Genomic DNA, 20,774 nt, shown 5'->3' with positions numbered 1-20,774 from the left:
GTTCATTCTAGGGTATAACATTAAACTCGAACGCAAATGAAGTAAGAGTAGTAGTGGCCTAATGGAAGGGCTCCGGGCTCTACACCCAATGGTACGGAGTTCGATTCCCGGGTGTTCTTTTACTACGTTTTGATTTAAAGTTGTTCATACCAAGGTTTAAAATTAAACTCGAACGCCATAAAAGTAAGAGGAGACGTGGCTCAATGGAAGGGCTCCGGACTCTACACCCAATGGTGCGGAGTTCGATTCCCGGGTGTTCTTTTACTACGTTTTAATTAAAAGTTTGTCATACGAAGGTTTAAAATAAAACTCGAACGCATATTAGTAAGAAGGAGCAGTGGCCCAGTGGAAGGGCTCTGGTCTCTGGACCGGAGGGTCCCGGGATCGAATCCAGCTTCAGAAAAGTTGGAGACGTTTAAAAATGTTTTATTCTTTATTTTTTTTAAACTTATATAAAAAAGAGCATAGGTTCGTTTTAAGTTTTAAGTTTAAAGTTTCTTTCCTAAGCGAGTGCTAGCGGTGAGTGCCACTGCGCGGTGTGTGCCACTGTCTGGTGAGTCGAGACTTCTCGGACGGCAACCGCGCTGCCACCACCGGGGTTCGAACCGGGGACCCTTTGCTTGGGAGGCCGACACCTACCCACGACACCCACTTGGGTCCCCCCCATTAACACTCGCACTTTGGACTTGATAAACCTTCGGTTCATACTTTACACAGGATACTATGGCATGGAAATACAGTGCTTTATACTTAGTATATATTTTGCGAGTGGAATTCTTTACACGGGATGCTATGGTATGGGAAAGTCAGTGCTTTATACTAAGCACTCTTGTGAATATTTTGCGAGTGGAATTCTTTACACAGGATACTATGGCATGGAAATACAGTGCTTTATACTTAGTATATATTTTGCGAGTGGAATTCTTTACACGGGATGCTATGGTATGGGAAAGTCAGTGCTTTATACTTAACACTCTTGTGAATATTTTGCGAGTGGAATTCTTTACACAGGATGCTATGGTATGGGAAAGTCAGTGCTTTATACTTAACACTCTTGTGAATATTTTGCGAGTGGAATTCTTTACACAGGATACTATGGCATGGAAATACAGTGCTTTATACTTATGAATATTTTGCGAGTGGAATTCTTTACACGAGATGCTATGGTATGGGAAAGTCGGTGCTTTATACTTAGGTATACAGGGGACTCTGAAAGGCACATGCTGTAGGTATGGACCATTAGTTTACATGAAACATAGGCATAAAGGACTCTTTGGTTTGGACTTAAAATAAATTGAGTTGAAGACACACGCTGTATGTATAGAGCATTATTTCTCTTAGGAAACATAGGCGTATAGGGGACTCTTTGGTTTGGACTTAAAATAATTCAAGTGGAATGCACACGCTGTAGTTTACCATTAAATTAGTTAACTTAAGAAACATGTAACAAAGGCATTTGGGGGACTCTAAGGTTGTAAGGTTCTGACTTAGAAAATATTTTGAGTTGAAGGCACATGCTGTACGCCTGGGTATAGAAGATTAGTGTATTGGGAAACAGGGTAGGCCTACGCGTAATACTATGGCATAGAGAAATCCTGTTTTATATATTAATTATGAAAATAATTTGCGATTGGAAGACACGGATAATAGTAGACAGGGGACTCTGTGGTTCTGACATAAACAAAACGTGCTGTGAGAGTGGAAGGCTAATGCTGCAAACATGGCGCATTCGTTTACCAGGAAACAGAGGCATATAGGGGACTCTTTGGTTTGAACTTAAACAAATATTTGAATTGAAGGCACACGCTGTAGGTATAACAAAAAATTAGTTCACAGGGGAAGCGGTGTGGTGAATTATTGTCTGACATTTTTTGATGGGGGTCGTTGCTTGGGGAGGGTGGCCGGGGTAGGTGGCAGGTCTCTAGTAGCCTAGCCTGGGATCATCATGACGCCGGGAATAACATCGTTGATTCCAACTACATGTAGTGTTTTTTGTGGTACTCGCCGTGTACGGTTTTAATGTTTGTTTTGCTCAGCACAATACAAATTACATTTTTTTTAGAAGCACTCCATTACACCTGTATATGAAATTGCAGGCGATTTGGAATGGAAAAGAAATTTTGCCGGCCTATTTTGGGAAAAACGACAAGGGGTAGGCCTATATTTTTTATTTATTTGTTTATTTATTTGTTTATTTATTTATTTATTTGTTTATTTTTTTATTTATTTTTTTATTTATTTATTTGCTATTTGCTTGTCTAATTTCTGGTTTTGGTTTTGTTATTTTAATTTGTGCTTTGTGTAAACAGATTATTTATATTAATATTTATTTCAAATTATTATTATTTTCCAAAGAGAGTATTTAATATAGTGTGTTTGCTTCCCTATGTGACTGGATTAACAGGCTTTCGAGCTACAGTGTTTAATTATACTTTTGTTGATCCTGGCCATCACATTAGGGTTGTTTTATAATTTCCTGTGCCCTTATTGTTTTTCTTGCTTTGTATTTACTTTTGTACATGTACTTATAATTATCTATTTGACATACTGTCTGCTTGTATTTGTAATTGTTTATTGGCCAAATAAAGAATAAAAATAAGAATAACCCTTTTTTCACCCTCAAAATGTTTTTCTTCTGCAATTTGCCTCAAAATATAACCAAAGGAAGTCCTTGATGTGTTGAAGACATTCTACAAAATACAGGTTGCTGGAATAATGGGATGGGCCCTAATTTTTCATTTTAATCTTGATTTTGAACAGTCGTTATATCCGAATTTAGGCAATATCTCAAAAAGTTGCCACCGTAGACGACTAAAACCAAGGTTTGTGTGATCCTCGCACCCTTTTACAAGGCAATATCTCAAAAGGTTGCCAAGTTAGACGACTCAAACTAAGATTGTTCTGCTCCTCGCAATCCATTATACCTCTGAATAACACCTCAGGCGATTTTGAAAAGACGAATATTCGGTCGATTTTGGCATGACCGGTGGGCCCAGCTACTTCCGGGTTGCCGTTGTTTACGTTAAGCATGAAGGTGGAACAGAAATGCGACGAATTGACCAGTTTTGTGACGATTATAGGTGTTTACAAGTCTTCCACGAGGCATATTCCTATTCTACATTATGTACTTAAATAAACTATACGGTAAAGCTTACCCATTCGAGCAATAAATCACATCAAATCGTCGTAAATATATATCCACGGTGTTGACACAAAACAAGCATGACTGGTGGCCATTTTGAATATGGCGTCACAGCATCAAGCCGTCGAGTACCCAGACCTCTATCTGGTGTTAAGAGGTAATCGGGTACATGTCAGTTGCTTCGGCTGGTTCCAGTCACCTGTGCCTGCCTGTCCACTTGGGTAAGCAACTGGCTCCCGCAAGATCTCGCGGTAATGAACCGAAATGCGAGAATCGGTATGTTTAAGGCATTTAAGTGATAAATAAACGCTTACATTGTATAATAAGTGGTCATAAACCATGTAACGTTTGTTAAGTGTGAAATAATTTAGCGCAACGATGAAAGGTAAATGGATCTATATTTTTGTTCGTTTCTTGACTTATTATTTACAGTTGATTGTTGAAGTTTTCTCAACCATTTTTTTTCACGAAACAATCTAACTTTTAAAGTCTTTGATACACTTCACCCCCCCCCCAAAAAAAAAAAAAAAACACCGAAGAAAACAATCTGGTAATTGGTAATTTTTCCGAGCCAGTAAATGCCCTATGATAGCAAACTGCAAGGCTTACCATTTCGAGTAGAAACTGCAAGGATTAGGCTACCATTTTTATTTTGATCAAGGCTTAAACAAAAGATACAAGATAATAAGGTAAACCCTGCAGTGTTTACTCAAAACCAGAGGGTAAGCCATGCAGTGGTACCACAAAAATAATAACATATAAAAATAAAATCAAACAAAACAAAAGCGTCCCACTACTCTGCCCCCCCCCCCCTCCCTCTCCTAAACTTCCAAAGACGACAAAATAAAAGACAATGTAAGAACCATTTTAAGACGGCAAAACTTTTTTTTTTATTACACATGGGTTTGAACTCATGTCACACGATGCAGTGCATATTCGGTACTAACTTCCATGGCATAACAAAGGTTACATTCTGCTGACAACTTTGCCCAATTTCAGCGCTGCTTTTAGCAGAAAACTATGCTTAAAAATGTTCAGTTTAAAAAAAAGCACAACTGAACCAGATACCAGACAGAGATGATACATCTACAATGGTATTCTAGCTGCTACCTGTTTCCTGTGGTTTACTTTTTGTTTCCAGATGCTTAAAAGCTTCTTTGGTGTTTTGAGCATGAAATTGGGCAGTCACTATAGCATACATTGATTTAACCTGAATATACATATTTCTTCTTCATTACCAGTAACCATTATGTTCAAAGTCTAAACTGTCAGGCAACAGGTTTCAAAAAAAATTACTATGTCCATGATGTGACAATAGACTTTGTGTCACTGGCCTTGTCAAACAGAACAATGTTTACCAGCAACTTTGAGGCAACAAACTGCACTGAGCAAAAATGATCATTTTGGGAGTACAACATTGTTCTTTAAACATCTTACTGTGTCATGACAACTATGTGGAATTGACATTTTATTTGTCTATGAAGAAAACCTTGAAGTGTCCCTTTAATTTACCACAACAATTAACAATTAATGAAATTCAGCAAGGCCTCCATTACCTTAAGCAACATTTCTGTGAACAGGGCCCAATTGCGTAAAGCTTTAAAGTACAAAATATTGCCTAGCAAATTTCTATGCTAAGCAAGAATTGGTGGGGCACCAGTCGCATTAATAATAACTTCATGGACTATGGGCCGTTTACCAGTTTCTGCTAAGCACTATATTTCTGTGCTAAGCAAATTTGTGTGCTTACAGGCTTTTTGGAATTGGGCCCAGGGTAATTCAGGTGGTCTTACGCATTCACCATTTCTGTGTGCATTATCACCAGTCTTCCACAACAACTAAACAATCAAACCGTCTTTGGTATTTTAATACAAAGCTTATTAATTCATATTTAATCTATCTACAATATCAACATCCTTCTCTCTGTAGGCCTACCCTCCTTGGCATGGAGAGGAAACAATTTGATCTTCTTTTTTTAATATAAAAACATAGATGTTTTTAAAAACTGTTTATTTTATTGCAGGCTTGTCCAAATTCAAATACGCATTAATAGGAAACCTTATTTTTGTCAGAGTCAGCAGTTTCCAGGATTTACAGGTAGTCAAACCACTGAAGATTTATACATCACGGTCTAAGACTTGAAAAGACTTTCAAGTTCGATAGCAAGACCTTCATGTCTGGGAACAAAAACTAAATGTCCAAGAATACGACCTGAAAGTACCAGAACCATACACAAATGTTAATACCATAAGTCCGAGACGAGATCCTAATTTTGAAAAGGAGGACTTAAAGTGCTAAAATAGGACATTAAAAGTCCCAGTTAAGATCAAGAGGTGCCACAATACCTTAAAATGCCCGGAACTTAAGTCCCACAACACAACCTTGAAGTTCCAGAGCAAAACCTTTAAGTTTGACCTTATCACCCTTCTGCGCTCTGAAAATAAGTGCAATTAGAAAATTAAAAACAAAATCTCCCACATGCACAATTTGTTCAAAGGAGAACTAAATCTTGCTAGTCCTCTTCCCTTTTGACATATAAACTAACTCTGATATCTGTTGTTTCGGTTCATGGTAACAATTTGAACAAGACAACTTCAAAAAACCTTTCCACTTTTAAGAACAATTGCGTACATAGTAAAACCAAGTTGTTCTTTTCAAACAGCTTCACACTTTTAATCCTGGATGGAACTATTGATAATACTTTCCTCCACACTCTGTATTTTTTGTTTTTGCATTTTTGCTCTTCTTCATGTCAAGGATAGGAATACATCACATGTTCCAGAAAAGAAGAAAAAATGAAAGCATTTTCCGGGTTGGACACTGCAAACAGTAAAAATAACACAAGAATTAGTGTAAAATTATCTTTTCTTACAAGATCTCCCTCCCCAACCCTAGAAAAATACCTCCACGGTTCCAACCATCTCCGAGACTTGATGAAGTATTTTCTCTTACAATAAAACTAAATTTGCTCGCACTCTAAGCTAGAAAAACTTCAAAAAGTAACCCACAAATAAATAAAAACTGAATCATGTACAAAGAGCCCGAAAGAGTATATAAAATCAAAATTTAACATTCTGTCAAGTAACATAGCTTCTATATTTTGCACAGAGAAACTGTCCATCACGAGGTGCAGTGAGTGTTGTTTGTTTAAACAAATAGAATAACAAATTGCTTGAAACATTCTGACTGGTCAGTAATAATGTGTCTTCCTGGTAAACCATGTACCTCAATTTGTTAACATTGAATAATAAAATAACCAAATCAAAATACGAGAGTTGCAATCCATTTTTTAAAAGGATACATAATTCAATTTTTTCCAGAAGCAAAAAACTGTGACAAAAATTTGGGCATTTATTCTTCAATGTTACCTTCTGAGAGTGTTCGAACACTGGGGCACGGACTCTGTATGCTAATACGCCTTACACACTAAACACCAGGTGCCATGTTTGAGTGTCACAAATCGCTTGATTCCTTAGCAGTGGCTGGGTTGCTGAATTAAAATTCCACCTGAGTGACTTGCCTGTGGATTTTTACCAAACTTGGGAACAGTTAGAGAATACAGTGCTTAATACACAACAGTGTACGGTTAAAAACAAATTTTATCCTATACCACAACTTGGTTATTGCAGCCAACAGCCGTAACCGGCAGCCACAGCCAAAGCAGAAACTGCTTGATTCAGATATTAGCAGCTGTGGCTTCGCACTGAAGCATAGGCTGCCCCTTAGCAACACCTATAGTAACAACCACAGTCCCAGCTGCCACTTAGACTAAGCCTCGTCAGGGCCCAATATAGCTAAAAATGATATTCAGCGTACCTGTCTCATAATAACTGGTTCCCTGCTTATCCTTGCTAAGCATATTTGTTTCTTATTACCAGCTTCATGAAACTGGAGCATGAATATCCTTCACAGTAGTCTTGATTGGCAACACTTTTTTTGTATTAGACTGGTAGAGGGCGCAGTATGAGTGTTTGGGAGGCTGAAGCCGTTTTCGAAAAGGTGACTTCAGCTACAGCCACGGCAAGATTGCGCGCATCTGCCTATACTTTAACACTGGCAGACGCGCTGATCTAACCGTAGCTGTAGCCGCAGTCGCCATTTCCGACAGGGCCTATCTCAGAAAGACTGGCCAAGTCTTAAATCTGGTTCGTTTTTATCCAGATGTTTGTGTGATACAGATATCTCTTCTACAGTTACTCACACTGCCGACAGTTATTCATGTTGCGATATCGGCGAGTACGTTAACAAAATGAACGTCGCCAATCAAGACTACCTTCCCAGCATCTTGACAATATTTTCTTCTGCACCTTCAACTACACCCCACACCTCCACTGAACCAAAGTCAAATGCCTTTTTCATCACTGTGGGCAAATCAAGCTTGCATAACAAAAACCAACAACATCCTACCATCTAAACTCATCGTGTATTCATTTTTTTTTATATAGTGTATATATATATACTTTTTTTTTTACAATATTTTAAACTGGATTAATATTATTTTTTTACACAAAAATATTAACACTAGTAAATGGTGGAAGGAAGGGATTCCATTGACATTAATTTAAATACTGTTTCTGTTTTACAATTATATATTTGTGCTTTGGGAATACATTCCTGTATATTTGGAGAGTACAGAAAGTTTATTTTACAAACTTGTTATCAGGAAGTTTGAGTGATGATTTAACATTAGGTTGGGATCGCTTCAAATGTTGCGTTTCAAAAGCATCAGGCCAAAAGTACAGGCCTGTATATTTATTTTATGAAAAGTCATGAGCACCAAGGCATTTTATGCTTGGTAAAAGGCATCCTATGAGGAAATTGTAAACTTCTACTGTAGCATTTCAAGGGCACCAAGGCAATGGCCAGGGGGCACGAGGGAAATCGCCTTCATTGCCTCTGTGAAGTATCAGGCCTGAAAGTATGATTTGGGGAGAAAAGTTGTACATGTTCATTCCAGTTCTCCATAACAAGACAAGATTTCACTGCAATTAACAGACATTGCCATGCTATGCAAAGTGCTAAGCAAGATGCTAAGTTAAAATTGTTCTTTCGAAAGCAGCAAGTGAATGAATGGTTCAAGTTTCCACCAACTTCATACGAAGAAAGCAGATTTAAATTCAACATTTTACCTTTTGATAATTACTTGTATCCAGGATCGTAAATCATCAATCTGGTTTGGCTGACAAGTTGAACCTCTGAGGGTAACACAAAAGCCGGTAATGTTTCTGGGGTATGTCATGGAGGGGCACAAGAAACCAACCTTCAAGTTCTTCTCAACAAAATGAAGACAAATAATTAAAAACAATTAATTTGTGACTGTGTCTGAGGCTTGCTATCTCTTCCAAATATTAGTAGAAATTACAAAATTGTATAATTTCAGTGTGTTATTTGCATGATTTGGATAAATACATAAATTATAAAAGAATGACACTAAAAATAAATTAAGAACGTTTAAAAAGTCGAGTTGGGAGGCAATAATTTAGGTATTAGTTGAGGTTGCATTAGTAAGCTAGAATGGAGCGGAGTTCTTTTGGTTTACTTTCTTTCACTGTGTGTAAACATTCTAATCATATCCAATCAGCCAGTATGAAAGATCATCCCCAATTTTCAATGTGAAACCTATTCCCAGGGCACTCTTCCAGAATGTGCCATTTCAGATTTTCCCCATTTTACACTTTCCCATAAGAAATCTTGGATGGGACACTAGCACTATGGGTCTTGGATCTCAAAACTCCTCGAAATTCTCAAATTTCATTCGAACTGCGGTACATTTTTGGTCTGACCTATTTCTAAAACTAACAAACAAAGAAGATTCCTTGATTGATTTCAACTCTCAAGAAATCTTGACTTCAAACTTTCAAAATTAAAGAGCAGCACTTGACAATCTTAATCATGCGAATACCAAACTATGTCAAATGAGTAATCTATGCCAACAGTAATGAGTCTATGAAATGATATTTTACAGAATTTCAACCAGCAATAACGGGAGGTGTTTTGGATTAACCGTTCTGTGGGTATGGCGAATGATAGAGGGCGTTTGGTCCAGAAGGAAACCTCTTGTGCTGCAGTTGAAATCATAATGCAGAGTGAGATCAGACTCTGACTCTCCTTGTTGCAAAAAATGGCAAAGACTTGAACACAATCAAACTTGGCACACTGAGATTACCATTCCAAGACAAAGAAGGAAAAAACAGTTTGGAAAAAAACTAAAGAAGGGTATAGATTAGGGAACTTCAATAAATAATTTAAAATGTTGGGCTCTGGTAGTTTCTTCACACTACACGTTGATGTCAACTGAAGACCTACCCTTCCTCCAAACAGTATAAAAAATGCTCCCACATAAATACACTATGTTTAAAAATATAAAAAAATAGCGGAGTTACAGTACATGCTATAGCTCCATGCCTTGTGTTTCATCTTCGGAGAAATCACTCATGGAGCTTTCACTAGATGACGACTGGGCGTCTTGTTCTCGTAACGCTTCTTCGGTTGCGTATTTCTGCACGTATTCTGTATGGAAGATCAAGACAAGATGAAGACAAGTCTCAATGGATGTTTATAAAGGTTATATCTTGGGTTTCTTAAATTGTTACAAAACTGAGGCACTAAGAACAAAATAGACAGGTCCCTTTGCATGAAATGTTAGCAGAAATATCAACCTCAGGGTTCAGACAGGGAACCTGACCAAATGTTACTTCCTTTTAGCAAACTTTGCTCATAATCTTGCACAGTTTGCTGTAACACCATGTAACACCATGTACGCGGGAAGGATTTGAAACTGTGCATGGTGGAGATACGTAAGGATTGCCATGGTTAGAAATTAGTGGTCACCCAGTCGCCAAATGCGAGTGACAACAGCGGCGATGAGTAAAAGCCCTTCCTTTACTAGGCCGCCGGGCAAGTAAATAAATTGTTTCTTCTCACAATAAATGAGGGGTACGTGAGGGTTGGTAAAATCCCAACAAGCTTTTTTTAAGTTTGTAAAATGGTTTGTCAATTCTTAATATTTTTTTTGTGTTTGGCCCAATCTTGGTCAGTGGAAATACAGTAACACCTTGTACATGAGTAGGATTTAAAACTTTGCATGGTGAAGATACAATCTATGTACATGAGATAGGATTTGAAACTTTGCATGGTGAAGATACAATCTAGTAAGGCTTGTGGTAACGCCATGTATAGAGTAGGATTTGAAACTTTGCATGGTGAAGATTCAATCTAGAGTGAGGATTGCAGTAGTACAATGTACATGAGTAGGATTTGAAACTTTGCACAATGGAGATACAGCCTAGTGAGTTTGCTGTTACCATGTACATGAGTAGGATTTAAAACTTTGCACAATAGAGATACAATCTAGTAAGGCTTGTGGTAACACCATGTACATGAGTAGGATTTGAAACTTTGCACAATGGAGATACAGCCTAGTAAGTTTGCTGTTACAATGTACATGAGTAGGATTTGAAACTTTACATGGTGAAGATACAATCTAGAGTGAGGATTGTAGTAACACCATGTACATTAGTATGATTTGAAACTTTGCATGGTGGAGTAAGGTTTGCAGTAACACCAAGTACATGAATCTCTCTTGAGTTGTGGTGGTTCTGAAAAGAATTAGATATACGATATCAAAAAGAAGCAGATCTGCTTGAGGTATTCCCCGACTTCCACTTCCCAGGTTGTACACTTTGGTGTGATGATACCAGGCTATACGGCAGCTAGCAGTTGCGTGGCTTCTGACTGGCACCTCCGAACAAAGATATTGATAAAATAGGGAGGCCGCCAACATAGGGTTAGATACATATAGCTCAGATGATAGAGTGCCGGCATGTCAAACCTGAGATCGTTGATTCAAATCCAGCTCTGGTAATTTTGTTTTGTTCCTCCCCAAATTATTTAAGAGTTAGTGGTGTAACAACCCATTGTTTCGATCAGTATGCTCTGATGGTTTGCAGGAGAAAGCTGGAAGACAACCATATTGCTGTAACATCGAGTTGTTACACAAACCATTCTTTCAGAACCACGAAAACTCAGAGAGTTTAGATTTGTGTACAAGGTGTAACAGCAAACCTTGACAATAAAAAAGGAAAGACAAAAACCAACAGATTAAACACCTACCCCTGATTTTTTTCTTGTATTCTTCTGGTTTATGCAGATACATAGCTGCAGCATCTCCATTTAGGGGATCCCCCGGGTTGGGGTACGCCAATAATTGGGGTAGGAATGACTCAAAAATGTTGGATAAATCTGAAGAGATAAAAACAGTTATAACTGAAGTTGGTAAAGTGGTGCAGAACGGCGATTTTAAGAGTTACCTGCCTTGGAATGACAAATTGAAAATACTTGGTTCCATCTTTTGCTCTAGATTGACAAAGGTCGAGGCTCCGCATCCCTGCTGAGTAATATGCCTATGATTTACATTTTTTTTTTACAGAACTCGGGAAAGTACTGAGCAGGCCTATCAGTGCTTACACACATCGGTGTAGGGGTAAAACCAAATAATATTCTTTATCCCCGATGCCAAGTTAACATCTATTAAATCGCTAAAATATTTTATTTGAACTGCCTCTAGCTACCAATCAATCTTGGTGGTCTAGTTGGTAAGACATAGATACTCTGGATTGGCAAATGTCTTGGGTTTGAACCCCACCTGAGTAATATGCTTGTGATTTTTCACTGAACTCAGAAAAGTGCTTACACACATCGATGTAAGGGTATAACCAAATAATAAAATCAACTATCAAAATAAACAATTTCTCCAGGGAAGAGTGTCCAGGGAAGAGTGTGCATATTTTGTAGCTTCTTGACAATCCACTTTCTTGAGTTTACACTGCACTAGTAAATAGATCTTGCTTTACATGGGATCAGGCATATCACCATAACCAGAGTCCAACAGTTTGAGTTTTGAGTAAGGTGTTGGACTGAGGATTGCACTAGAAACTGATCATGGCAGGTCTGGGCTCAATTTCGCAAAGAGATAATATTTATCTATATATATATAAGTTGTTTGTTAATTGCTAAGCAAAGTGTGATGTCAAACTACAAATCACTTTGGTGATTTTGAGAGTATATCTGAAGATGAAGTGTCGTGTAGTTCCAAGCCTTGGTGTGCCACCATAATCAGAGTTTGGATGTTGAATTATCATATATGGATTTGGATTTAGTTAGATCAACGAAGTGTCCTAGTAAATCACACAAGGGACTTGAGGTTAGTATCTAATTATACAATGGCAATTCATGGAGTATTGGATGGTGACCTACATTAGTTCTGTCCAGCGGTATATCTGCCAGAATAAGCAATGCTTAGCTGAGGTTTGTGAAGCCTGGATTTCAATCCAACATGTTGGCACTGAAAACGAACAAGGGCTGTTTTGGAAACTGGGAGAGCTGCTAGAAGAAGAAAAATGACTCACCATATAACGCTGACCATGTTTGATTGATTACATCGAGGCATACAGTCCCTGAGCTGTGTAAAGGAAAAGAACAACATTTCCTGAGATGTGTGGTTTTAATCAAAAACGTGCAGTTATTCAATTGGAGCAAGGAGTATTTGGTCTAGATTGTTTAAAGCAACCTTCTTTTAAAATGAATATTGAAATGAATGTAAGGCTGCTCTTTGTTTCTGGATAAGTGCACACTGCACTGGGAATTCATACGTATGATCAGCTGTTAAACTTATTTATTACAGAACAACTGAGTACCAACACAGTCAAATACTGTCTAGATTGTCGTTAAATGCAGTCAGATAGAAATAGTTCAGAAGGCTTTGTATATAATATGTAAACTTAACCATATCATAAAATGATATTGGGGAAATTGTTTGAATTTTCTTGAAAGCTATGAAGGACTTGGGGCTGTTTTAGTTGGGAGGGACAACTTTGAAAAGAAAAAAGTAAGGAAAACAGACCAATCCCTTGCAGGAGGAGTACTTACGCTTCATCTATGTTTGGATGGTAGATTTTGTTGAGAAAACCTGCATTAAGAGAATAATTTTGGATCAAACATTTGAAAACTTTTCTCCAATTCACATGTAGCTTCAATTTGAAATTTTAATGACAGTTTTTTCAATAGAAAATCAAGGACCTAAACAATATGTAAGAGCAATGCTAAAAGGCCCACCCAACAGTAGTGGGTGTAGGGTCTGCGAATAAATAATTACTTGAAGAGTGATCCCTGACGCCCTTTGACATGCGCACTACATCCATCAGTGTCCTATTTTTCTCAAGTGTTACATTTGTAAGCACTCATAGAATCAAGTATAGTGGGAAAGGAGGGAGGGGTGCTCTACAGGTAAGCACTATTCGTAGACCCAGCCCAATCTACTGTGGGCTTGGAGTATACATTACTCTACTTACCTGTCACCATGTAGATCGATACTACATTTGCATAGACTCGCAATGAGAAAGGCTGTGAGTAAACAAATAACTATTGGAAGTGTCATGGCCAAGCGGTTTCAAACTCTGGTGTTTCTGATCAGCAGAGTGTGGAATCGAGTACCAGTCGTGACACTTGTGTCCTAAAGCAAGACACCTAACCATTGCTTTGTCCTTCTGATGGGACGTAAAGTTGTTGGTCCTGTGTGTTGTGTAAAGAACGTAAAAGAACCAAGAGCACTTATCGAAAAAAGAAGGGGTTCCCCTAGGTGTTCCTGGCTGGCTTGGCAGCATATTGCGCCAGCACCCTGTAAACATGGTGCTATGTTAAAGGAGTAGATCTTCTAATTCAATAGTAGTCCCACATAACATGCAGATACATGTAACCCCTTAAGCATCACTGAGTGACGGGTATGCGCGCTATAAAGAAGCAACTATTATAATAATTATTGCACACAGCTAGACAGTGTGGCAGTGTCCCCTGGCTGATAGTCACACAACCCTTAACATAAAGACTGGAGGGGGACTCTGGATAACAGCTAGCTGTATGTGGTAGACCCAAATTGCCAGGTGTTATCCATCCATCGCCGTAATAGGGGCAACTGGGAGGTAGCATACATGCTATTTTGGCTAGTAACCTCATTCTAGTAAGCATAATTTTGTTGTGCTCAGCTACTTTTGATGCTTAAGCAGCTCTATGAAATTGGGCCCAGGTGCATTGAGCTATGGTGGGCTAATTCCTCTGGCTGCATGTGCCGCAAAGGAGGGGCTTACTCGGCCAAAATGAGCCATCTAGGCCTATTACAGAGCCACCTTTGGCCTGCCAACTGCCCTCTCTTGGATGTAGCCCCAGTACCAAGCACTTTCTTTACCTTACAGGGGCAGTTCGTTTTGGGTTGGGCGAAACTATGTACACTAACCGGAGATTGAGGGACTGTAGGGTCCCTAGCTCAGTTAATGGTGCCATCAGCTCTGACAGTCATACGTTGCTGGGGGAGCTGACTGGGGGATTGCTAAAAGAGCGATGTAGTGCCGCCAATGCAATCCCCCCAAAGACTTGGAATGTCCCGGAGGGATGTAGGTTTCCTCTGGTTCCAACATGTCCTGTCCTCCCAACTTACAAAGCTACTTTTATGCTTAAGCAGCTCTTTGTTATTGGGCCCAGGTGCATTAAGCCAAGGAAGAGTGACCCCTCTGGCTGTAAGGAGGGCCTTGACAGGCCAAGGTGAGCTTGGTAAAGGAGCCATGTATGGCTGACAGTTTTGTCTTGGGTATAGCAATTTCTTTGCCTTTGTTTCCATTTGGGTTGGGCGGACCCATGTACACAAACCAGAGAAGAAGGGACTGTTGGGTCCCTCGCTCAGTAATAATGGGTCCATCAGCTCCGGCAGCCGGCAGTGGCTGGGGGATTGCTACCAGAGCGACTATTATCGCCGGTGCAATCCCCCCCCCCCCCTCCCAACCCTTGAGGACTTGGGTTGTCCCGGAGGAATGTAGGTCCCTCTGGTTCCAACCTGCCCTGTCCTCCCAAACTTAAAGCATTTCTTTGTAATTGATCACAAGTGCAATGAGCTATGGAGGGGTTATCCCTCTGGCTGCATTTGCCCCCAACAATATTGCAGAATCAAAATTTGCACCTAACGAAGGTCAAAGTGGACTTGCCCTAAGTTAAATCCCCAAAAGACACAGGTTGTCCCAGAGGGATGTAGGTCCCTTCAGTTCCAACAGCCAACAGTTGCTGGAGGAGCCAACTGGGGGATTGCTACCAAGACAACTTAGTGCTGCTGGTGCAATCCCCAAGGACTTGGGTTATCCCAGAGGGGGATGAACTGTCCTCCCAACTTCTAAGAATTTTTCTCCTAGGATGACTCGGATGTCACAACAGGTTGCCTGAACAGGGGTGCCCCAAGTTCAGGCCAGGCCTACAAGGTGAAATGCTCCAGGGAGCCCCTAGGGCCTGCTCCCCTGAGCTGGCTTGGGTTACCGACAATACATCATCAAGGCTGCTGTATACCCTGGCATCTAGTTGGCACTGGGAGAGTCCAGCCGTCGATTTTAGCAGTTGAAAAGAAATACATTGGTTGTAATGGTCGCTGTCAGTCGAGGCCAATGGAAAGCATGACCTTGTATGAGGTTGGCTTCGACTAGCTACTAATGAATGTGGGGGACTAGCCAGGGCAACATGGCTGGCAGAAAGGGAACACATGAAGCTGAACTAGCCTCATGCTTAGTCTAAAAAAAATCTACATGGGGCCAATTTCACAAAGAGCTAAGATAGAGCGTAACTGCAAATTAACTGCTAAGTAAAGTGTGATATTACAATCAAATCGCTATGGTAATACTGACAATTTGTCTTGCAATTAATTTTATTGCTTTGTGTAATCGGCCCCAGGTCAACTGTGCCAGCCATAAAGTTAAATAATCTGAGCCAGGCCAGCACCGGAACTGTACTTCCAGGAGGAAAACGGCCACGCATTGTTTTGACACATAGTCCTCTGATGGGCAGGCTAGCCCCCTCTAGGAGTGGAGTAACACACAGAAAGGTGCCGGGGACTGGAGAGGGGAGTGGGTGGGACTTCTCGGTCTTGATAAAGAATTTGAACGAGTGTGTCACAACCTGTCTGCAGGGACAGGAGCCCATCCCGAGCCCCTTTATAAATGCATTGCAGCCGGGAGGGAACGATTGATGAGGAGTTGTTTATGGCGGGTGTAATCAGTCCAAGAAATGGGTTGTGTTTGCCATGCCAACTCGTCTTTTTGGAGCTAGATCTGTCACTTGAGGACTTTTGATCTACCCTTGCAAAAACAACTCCTCTGTTGGTGGTGGCCTGTTCTGTTGAATACACTGGGCATGACTGAAGACTGGATAAGTGTCTCCTTCCTGATGCACAGAACTGCCAGATGACAGTGCTTCCCTTATTGTACTCCTTTTATGGAGAGATTTATTTCTTTGCAATTGTTAGCCATAAGAATAAACTGGCTGAAACTCTACAAAAATTTTTAAACATAAATTTTACTACAAAAAGGTTGTAAGTTTAGAAGCCATGAAGCCGTCGGAAAGAGATGTGTACCATTTACTGTACTAAGAAAAAGAGGAGCATAGCGTTGTGTTCATGCCATGGGGCATTGTGGGTTGATCAGTAGGGGTTGCTATTGTGTGTAAAGCTTATAGCGTTCAGTAGGGAAATATGCACAAGTAGGGGCTCTACAGGTGAACTCGAGTGCGTAGCCGCACTCGATCGTTTCGAGGACCCACCTGTCGGACGTGATCTGAGCCCAGGACCCCAAAAATTCCTGAAGGCGGCCTCCCACGGGTCCGTCGGCGGGAGGTCGCCTGGAGACAGGGAAGTCACTTCCGCCACGGCCCGGGATACCGGGGGGCGGACGCACGAAAACCACGGCCCGACTGGGCCCGCTGTTGTCCTTGGGCCGACGTGCGTGCATTCGTCGGTCCTTGGTTCCCACGAAAACCACCACAGGTGGGTCTCTGTGGGCGCCTACGTGGAATCACAAAGGAGGCTTGCTTGCCTTTTCTTGCCGCCGACGCAGCCGACTGAGGCTGTGGGGGCCGATAGAAGGGCTGCGAGCCTGGCGACGGAGTGTCACCGGCGCAGCCCTCTGAGAGCTCCGACTGTCCAGGGGAATGGACATACCCCCAGTTCCGACAGTCGGCGCCCTCCCCAATTTCCTTGAATCTACCCATTTAATCAACGATCTTTATTTTCAACTAAACAACAACTCTACTTCAATCTCAGTCTTTATTTCAGATCTCAGCAATAAACGTAAGGTGTTTCGAAAAAGGGTAAACTGTTGGACACTTACGTCCTCACCCAACTGTGGCTAAGAGAAAAGAGGACGACTTTGTGGCAAGCATGTCATGGGGCATTGTGGGTAGGCGTTGGAGGGCGCTATTGTGTGTAAAGTCTTAGCAATATTGCCTGGCGGCATGGGGAATCTTCAAATTAGTCATTCGACTCTACCGTTAAGTAGAGGGAAGTAGACTGCTGCATTTGTTGCTGCTACAAACATGTAATAGCTTGCACCAATGACCGAAGCTCAAATACATTTCTAGTCAGGGCCACCAAAACACGCATCAAGCACTCTGTAAATTCTTACTCACCAATTGAAGGAGATTTAAATGGATATTTATCAGGTAGATCAACTCGTACTTTCCATACACCGCCGTCATAAGGAGCTGCAGAAAAAGAAAGAAATGTCTAATTTCAACTTGAGAAAGTTAGTAAATACATGTAGAGTATGTCAATCTTGGTGCAGGAGTGAACAAGGACAAGTCCTTGGAAATATTTTTGATTTATTATTTATGTGCCTTTTATTATTAATCACTGTGTCACACCCATCAGGGTCTCACAAAGCGCACTACATGTACATTATTACTACCCCTATCATGCCTATTCATCAAACTTGTATGCATTCCTAAAGCCATCCTAATTCCTTTGGAGTATGCAGCACTGGCAGCCAAATGGGCACATTTATGCTAGTAAATCACAATAACAATGTCTACCCTGGCATGTACCCAATTGCTCCTGGGTGATGTGGAGCAATTATGGTTCAGTGTCTTGCCCAAGTGCCAAAACCAGGAGCCAACCCACACCATGTCTCAGCAATCAGTACCTGCGCGTGCTCCAGACCCTTGGCCTCCACACGCTTTCATACAATTTTAATTGTATGTTATTTCCTCTCTTACTTTTGTGTGCATGTATTGACATTTTTGGCAAAACAATTAATAAAAAAATAACATTGTGTCATATTCTCTGATCTGAAATCACAAGTCTGTTCCCTTTTCTGTGTATATGAAAATTAGTATTCATTAATGCTCTTGTACACAGAGAACATGACGTCCATGTGCACGTTGATGGTGTCTTACCTGTGGCATGCACTGTAAATTTACACCTTCCACTTTACACATGATCCACATGGCTACATTTCCACAGTAGAAGATCAATCACAACTAAACGTGAATGTTTAATGTTTGTTTCCTAAAGTGCAATGACCCCAGTATGAATCTGAAAGACTCAGACAGCCGGATAGCAAACTCTGCAGGCTAGATATGTTTACCAGTGCAAGAGAAATTGTGCAGTGCAACTGAACTCCATTTTGATGTTTTAAAGTGACCCCTTACAACCCCAATTGAAACTGATAATATGATTTTTGTAAGTCAACAGATCTTCTGCATAAAAAATTCCGTTTCTTATCTCCTACTTTAATTCCTACTTAAATTATGTTTGGTTTTTACCCATACACCGATGTGTGTTAGCACTGTATACTCAGTACTTTCCCCGAGTCCTGTGAAAAAACATCACAGGCATGTTATTCGGGTGGGATTCGAACCCACGACCCTTGCTCTAGAGCAGTGTCTTACCAGCTAGACTACCGAGGTTGCCCGGCAGCTAGAGGCAGTTCGAATCCTATGTTTTGGCAGCGGAATTCCTAAAATCGTTTGATTCCCTATAGGAATACACAATCTGAAAAGCATTACTCCTCCAGAATAAAAGCTGATATCATTTTACATTTAACTACATTATTCCGAAGTGAAATTTTTCTGAAAATGCTTTACACTATTGAAAGCTACTGTAGGTTTCTAAACAGGCTACTGGCAATAATTTATAGAGTGAATACGTCTACTGTAAATGTACCTTCTACCTCTACCTCTGTCATGTTACCTGCATGCCATCACAATATACGGTTTTCTGATTGTATACGCAATACAAGGAACGATGACTATATACCCCCCCCCCCCCATCTCAATTGATACTGTTTACGGCTAGGTCTATACGTGCGTTTTTCTGCATGATGTGTGCATTAAACCTGTCACATAGTGCTGGCTGTACTCCAGCCTTGACTAGATCAAATGTTGACTATATTGAACATCGGTACAAATCAACCATGTAAATTTCCAAAGAGGACAGATTTTACTGTTTATGTGCAGTTCCAACCATCATGACGCAAATGTGTCACTATTATGACGTAATACTAAAGGTCGAAACAGCTACTTGAAATGGCAACGCTTACAACAAAGAGTTTTTTTTATTTTTCTCTCTTCTACGTACAACGATTTTTAACAGTCAGACAGCCTCATCTTATGAGATGATGTCTTTTGTACGTTGTAAATAGCGAGATACATTATGTAAAGAGCAGAGCATGACTGCATCTTGAATCATGCAAAAGGACTTGAAGAGTTGAGCGCTTCAGTCTTAAAGGGAAGATAAACGTTTGATAATCACACTAAAAATTAATGGCAATAAAAACTATTGGTTAGAAGCCTACAGCTGGTTTTGATAGTAAAGCATTTTGAGAAACAAATTCACTTTGAAGTAATATGGTTATGTAAAAAAATACCAGGGGTTTTTTTTGCCCCAAAATTTGACTCGGACAAGTGTTATTGCGGTAATTATGCTTCTCAGATTGTGTATTCCTATTAGGGATTATTCTTACTGCATGGACATATTATTCGTCCAGAGTTTTGATGATATCTCCAAAACGCGACCACCTTTTGTAATGAAATTTTAACAGGTGAATTTTATTGTATACAACTACATTTATAAAGGATTAAAACAATCAAGCGATTCAAAAAAACAAAGGTATGCCTTTTTAGAAAAAGAGTAGGTCTACTGATATTTTTGTTTGCGAGGCCAGAGATCATTTGGCATAAAACAACATTGAGCTTGGGAAATAAACTAACTTCTTGTTTGGAATGAGAAGAGACAATTCATATTTCATGCAAATGTCCTAGCTGTAGAAGAGCAAGCCAAATTGGTAAATTTTGGGGGAATAAAAACTGCTGTCTTCTTTTGTAACCACATTTCTTTGAAGTGAAATGGTTATCAAAATGCTTTCTATGCAAAGCTGCTGATGCTTCTAACCAAGTAAGGTTTTGTTGCCATTCATTTTAAGAGTGATAACCAAACGTATACATTCCATTTAAGTTGACATGTATATTTGTTTTGTCCAGAAGAAAGATATTAATTTTATTGGATTGCAAAGAAAGCAAGCCATTTCCATCTTTCACTATCCCATCACGTATCTCAATTACATCAGAAACTGCAAGTTACAGGACACATGGGACCACAACCTCAATTCTTGTAAAAAACACATAATTGATGGGAAAATGCCAACAGAACAAGGAAGCCACATCAAGGTTACATGAAGTTAAAACTAACCATCAACCAGACGGTGTAGTTACAGTAACAATGTTTTGAAATATAAACATAATAAAGAGGAATTATTAGTCGAAATTCATACTGACT

The 20,774-nt window shown here is 40.0% G+C and overlaps 1 protein-coding gene across 1 annotated transcript in view; it reads right to left on the bottom strand.

Moving 5' to 3' along the window:
- Positions 1–7,984: 7,984 nt before the first annotated feature.
- Positions 7,985–20,774, bottom strand: part of LOC117303673 (ubiquitin-conjugating enzyme E2 H) — a 31,095-nt gene continuing 18,305 nt past the window's right edge. Inside the window, exons 3-7 of the mRNA XM_033787934.1 lie at positions 17,630–17,704; positions 13,070–13,109; positions 12,550–12,602; positions 11,255–11,383; positions 7,985–9,652 (exon numbers count right to left, since the gene is read on the bottom strand). Of these exons, the coding sequence (XP_033643825.1) occupies positions 9,534–9,652; positions 11,255–11,383; positions 12,550–12,602; positions 13,070–13,109; positions 17,630–17,704 (416 nt within the window). The 3' untranslated portion in view covers positions 7,985–9,533. The remainder of the gene's footprint in view (positions 9,653–11,254; positions 11,384–12,549; positions 12,603–13,069; positions 13,110–17,629; positions 17,705–20,774) is intronic.

Source organism: Asterias rubens, chromosome 2 (genome assembly GCF_902459465.1).
Source record: "Asterias rubens chromosome 2, eAstRub1.3, whole genome shotgun sequence".
Taxonomy (NCBI): Eukaryota; Metazoa; Echinodermata; class Asteroidea; order Forcipulatida; family Asteriidae; genus Asterias; species Asterias rubens.
This window is presented reverse-complemented; position numbering and strand designations above follow the sequence as displayed.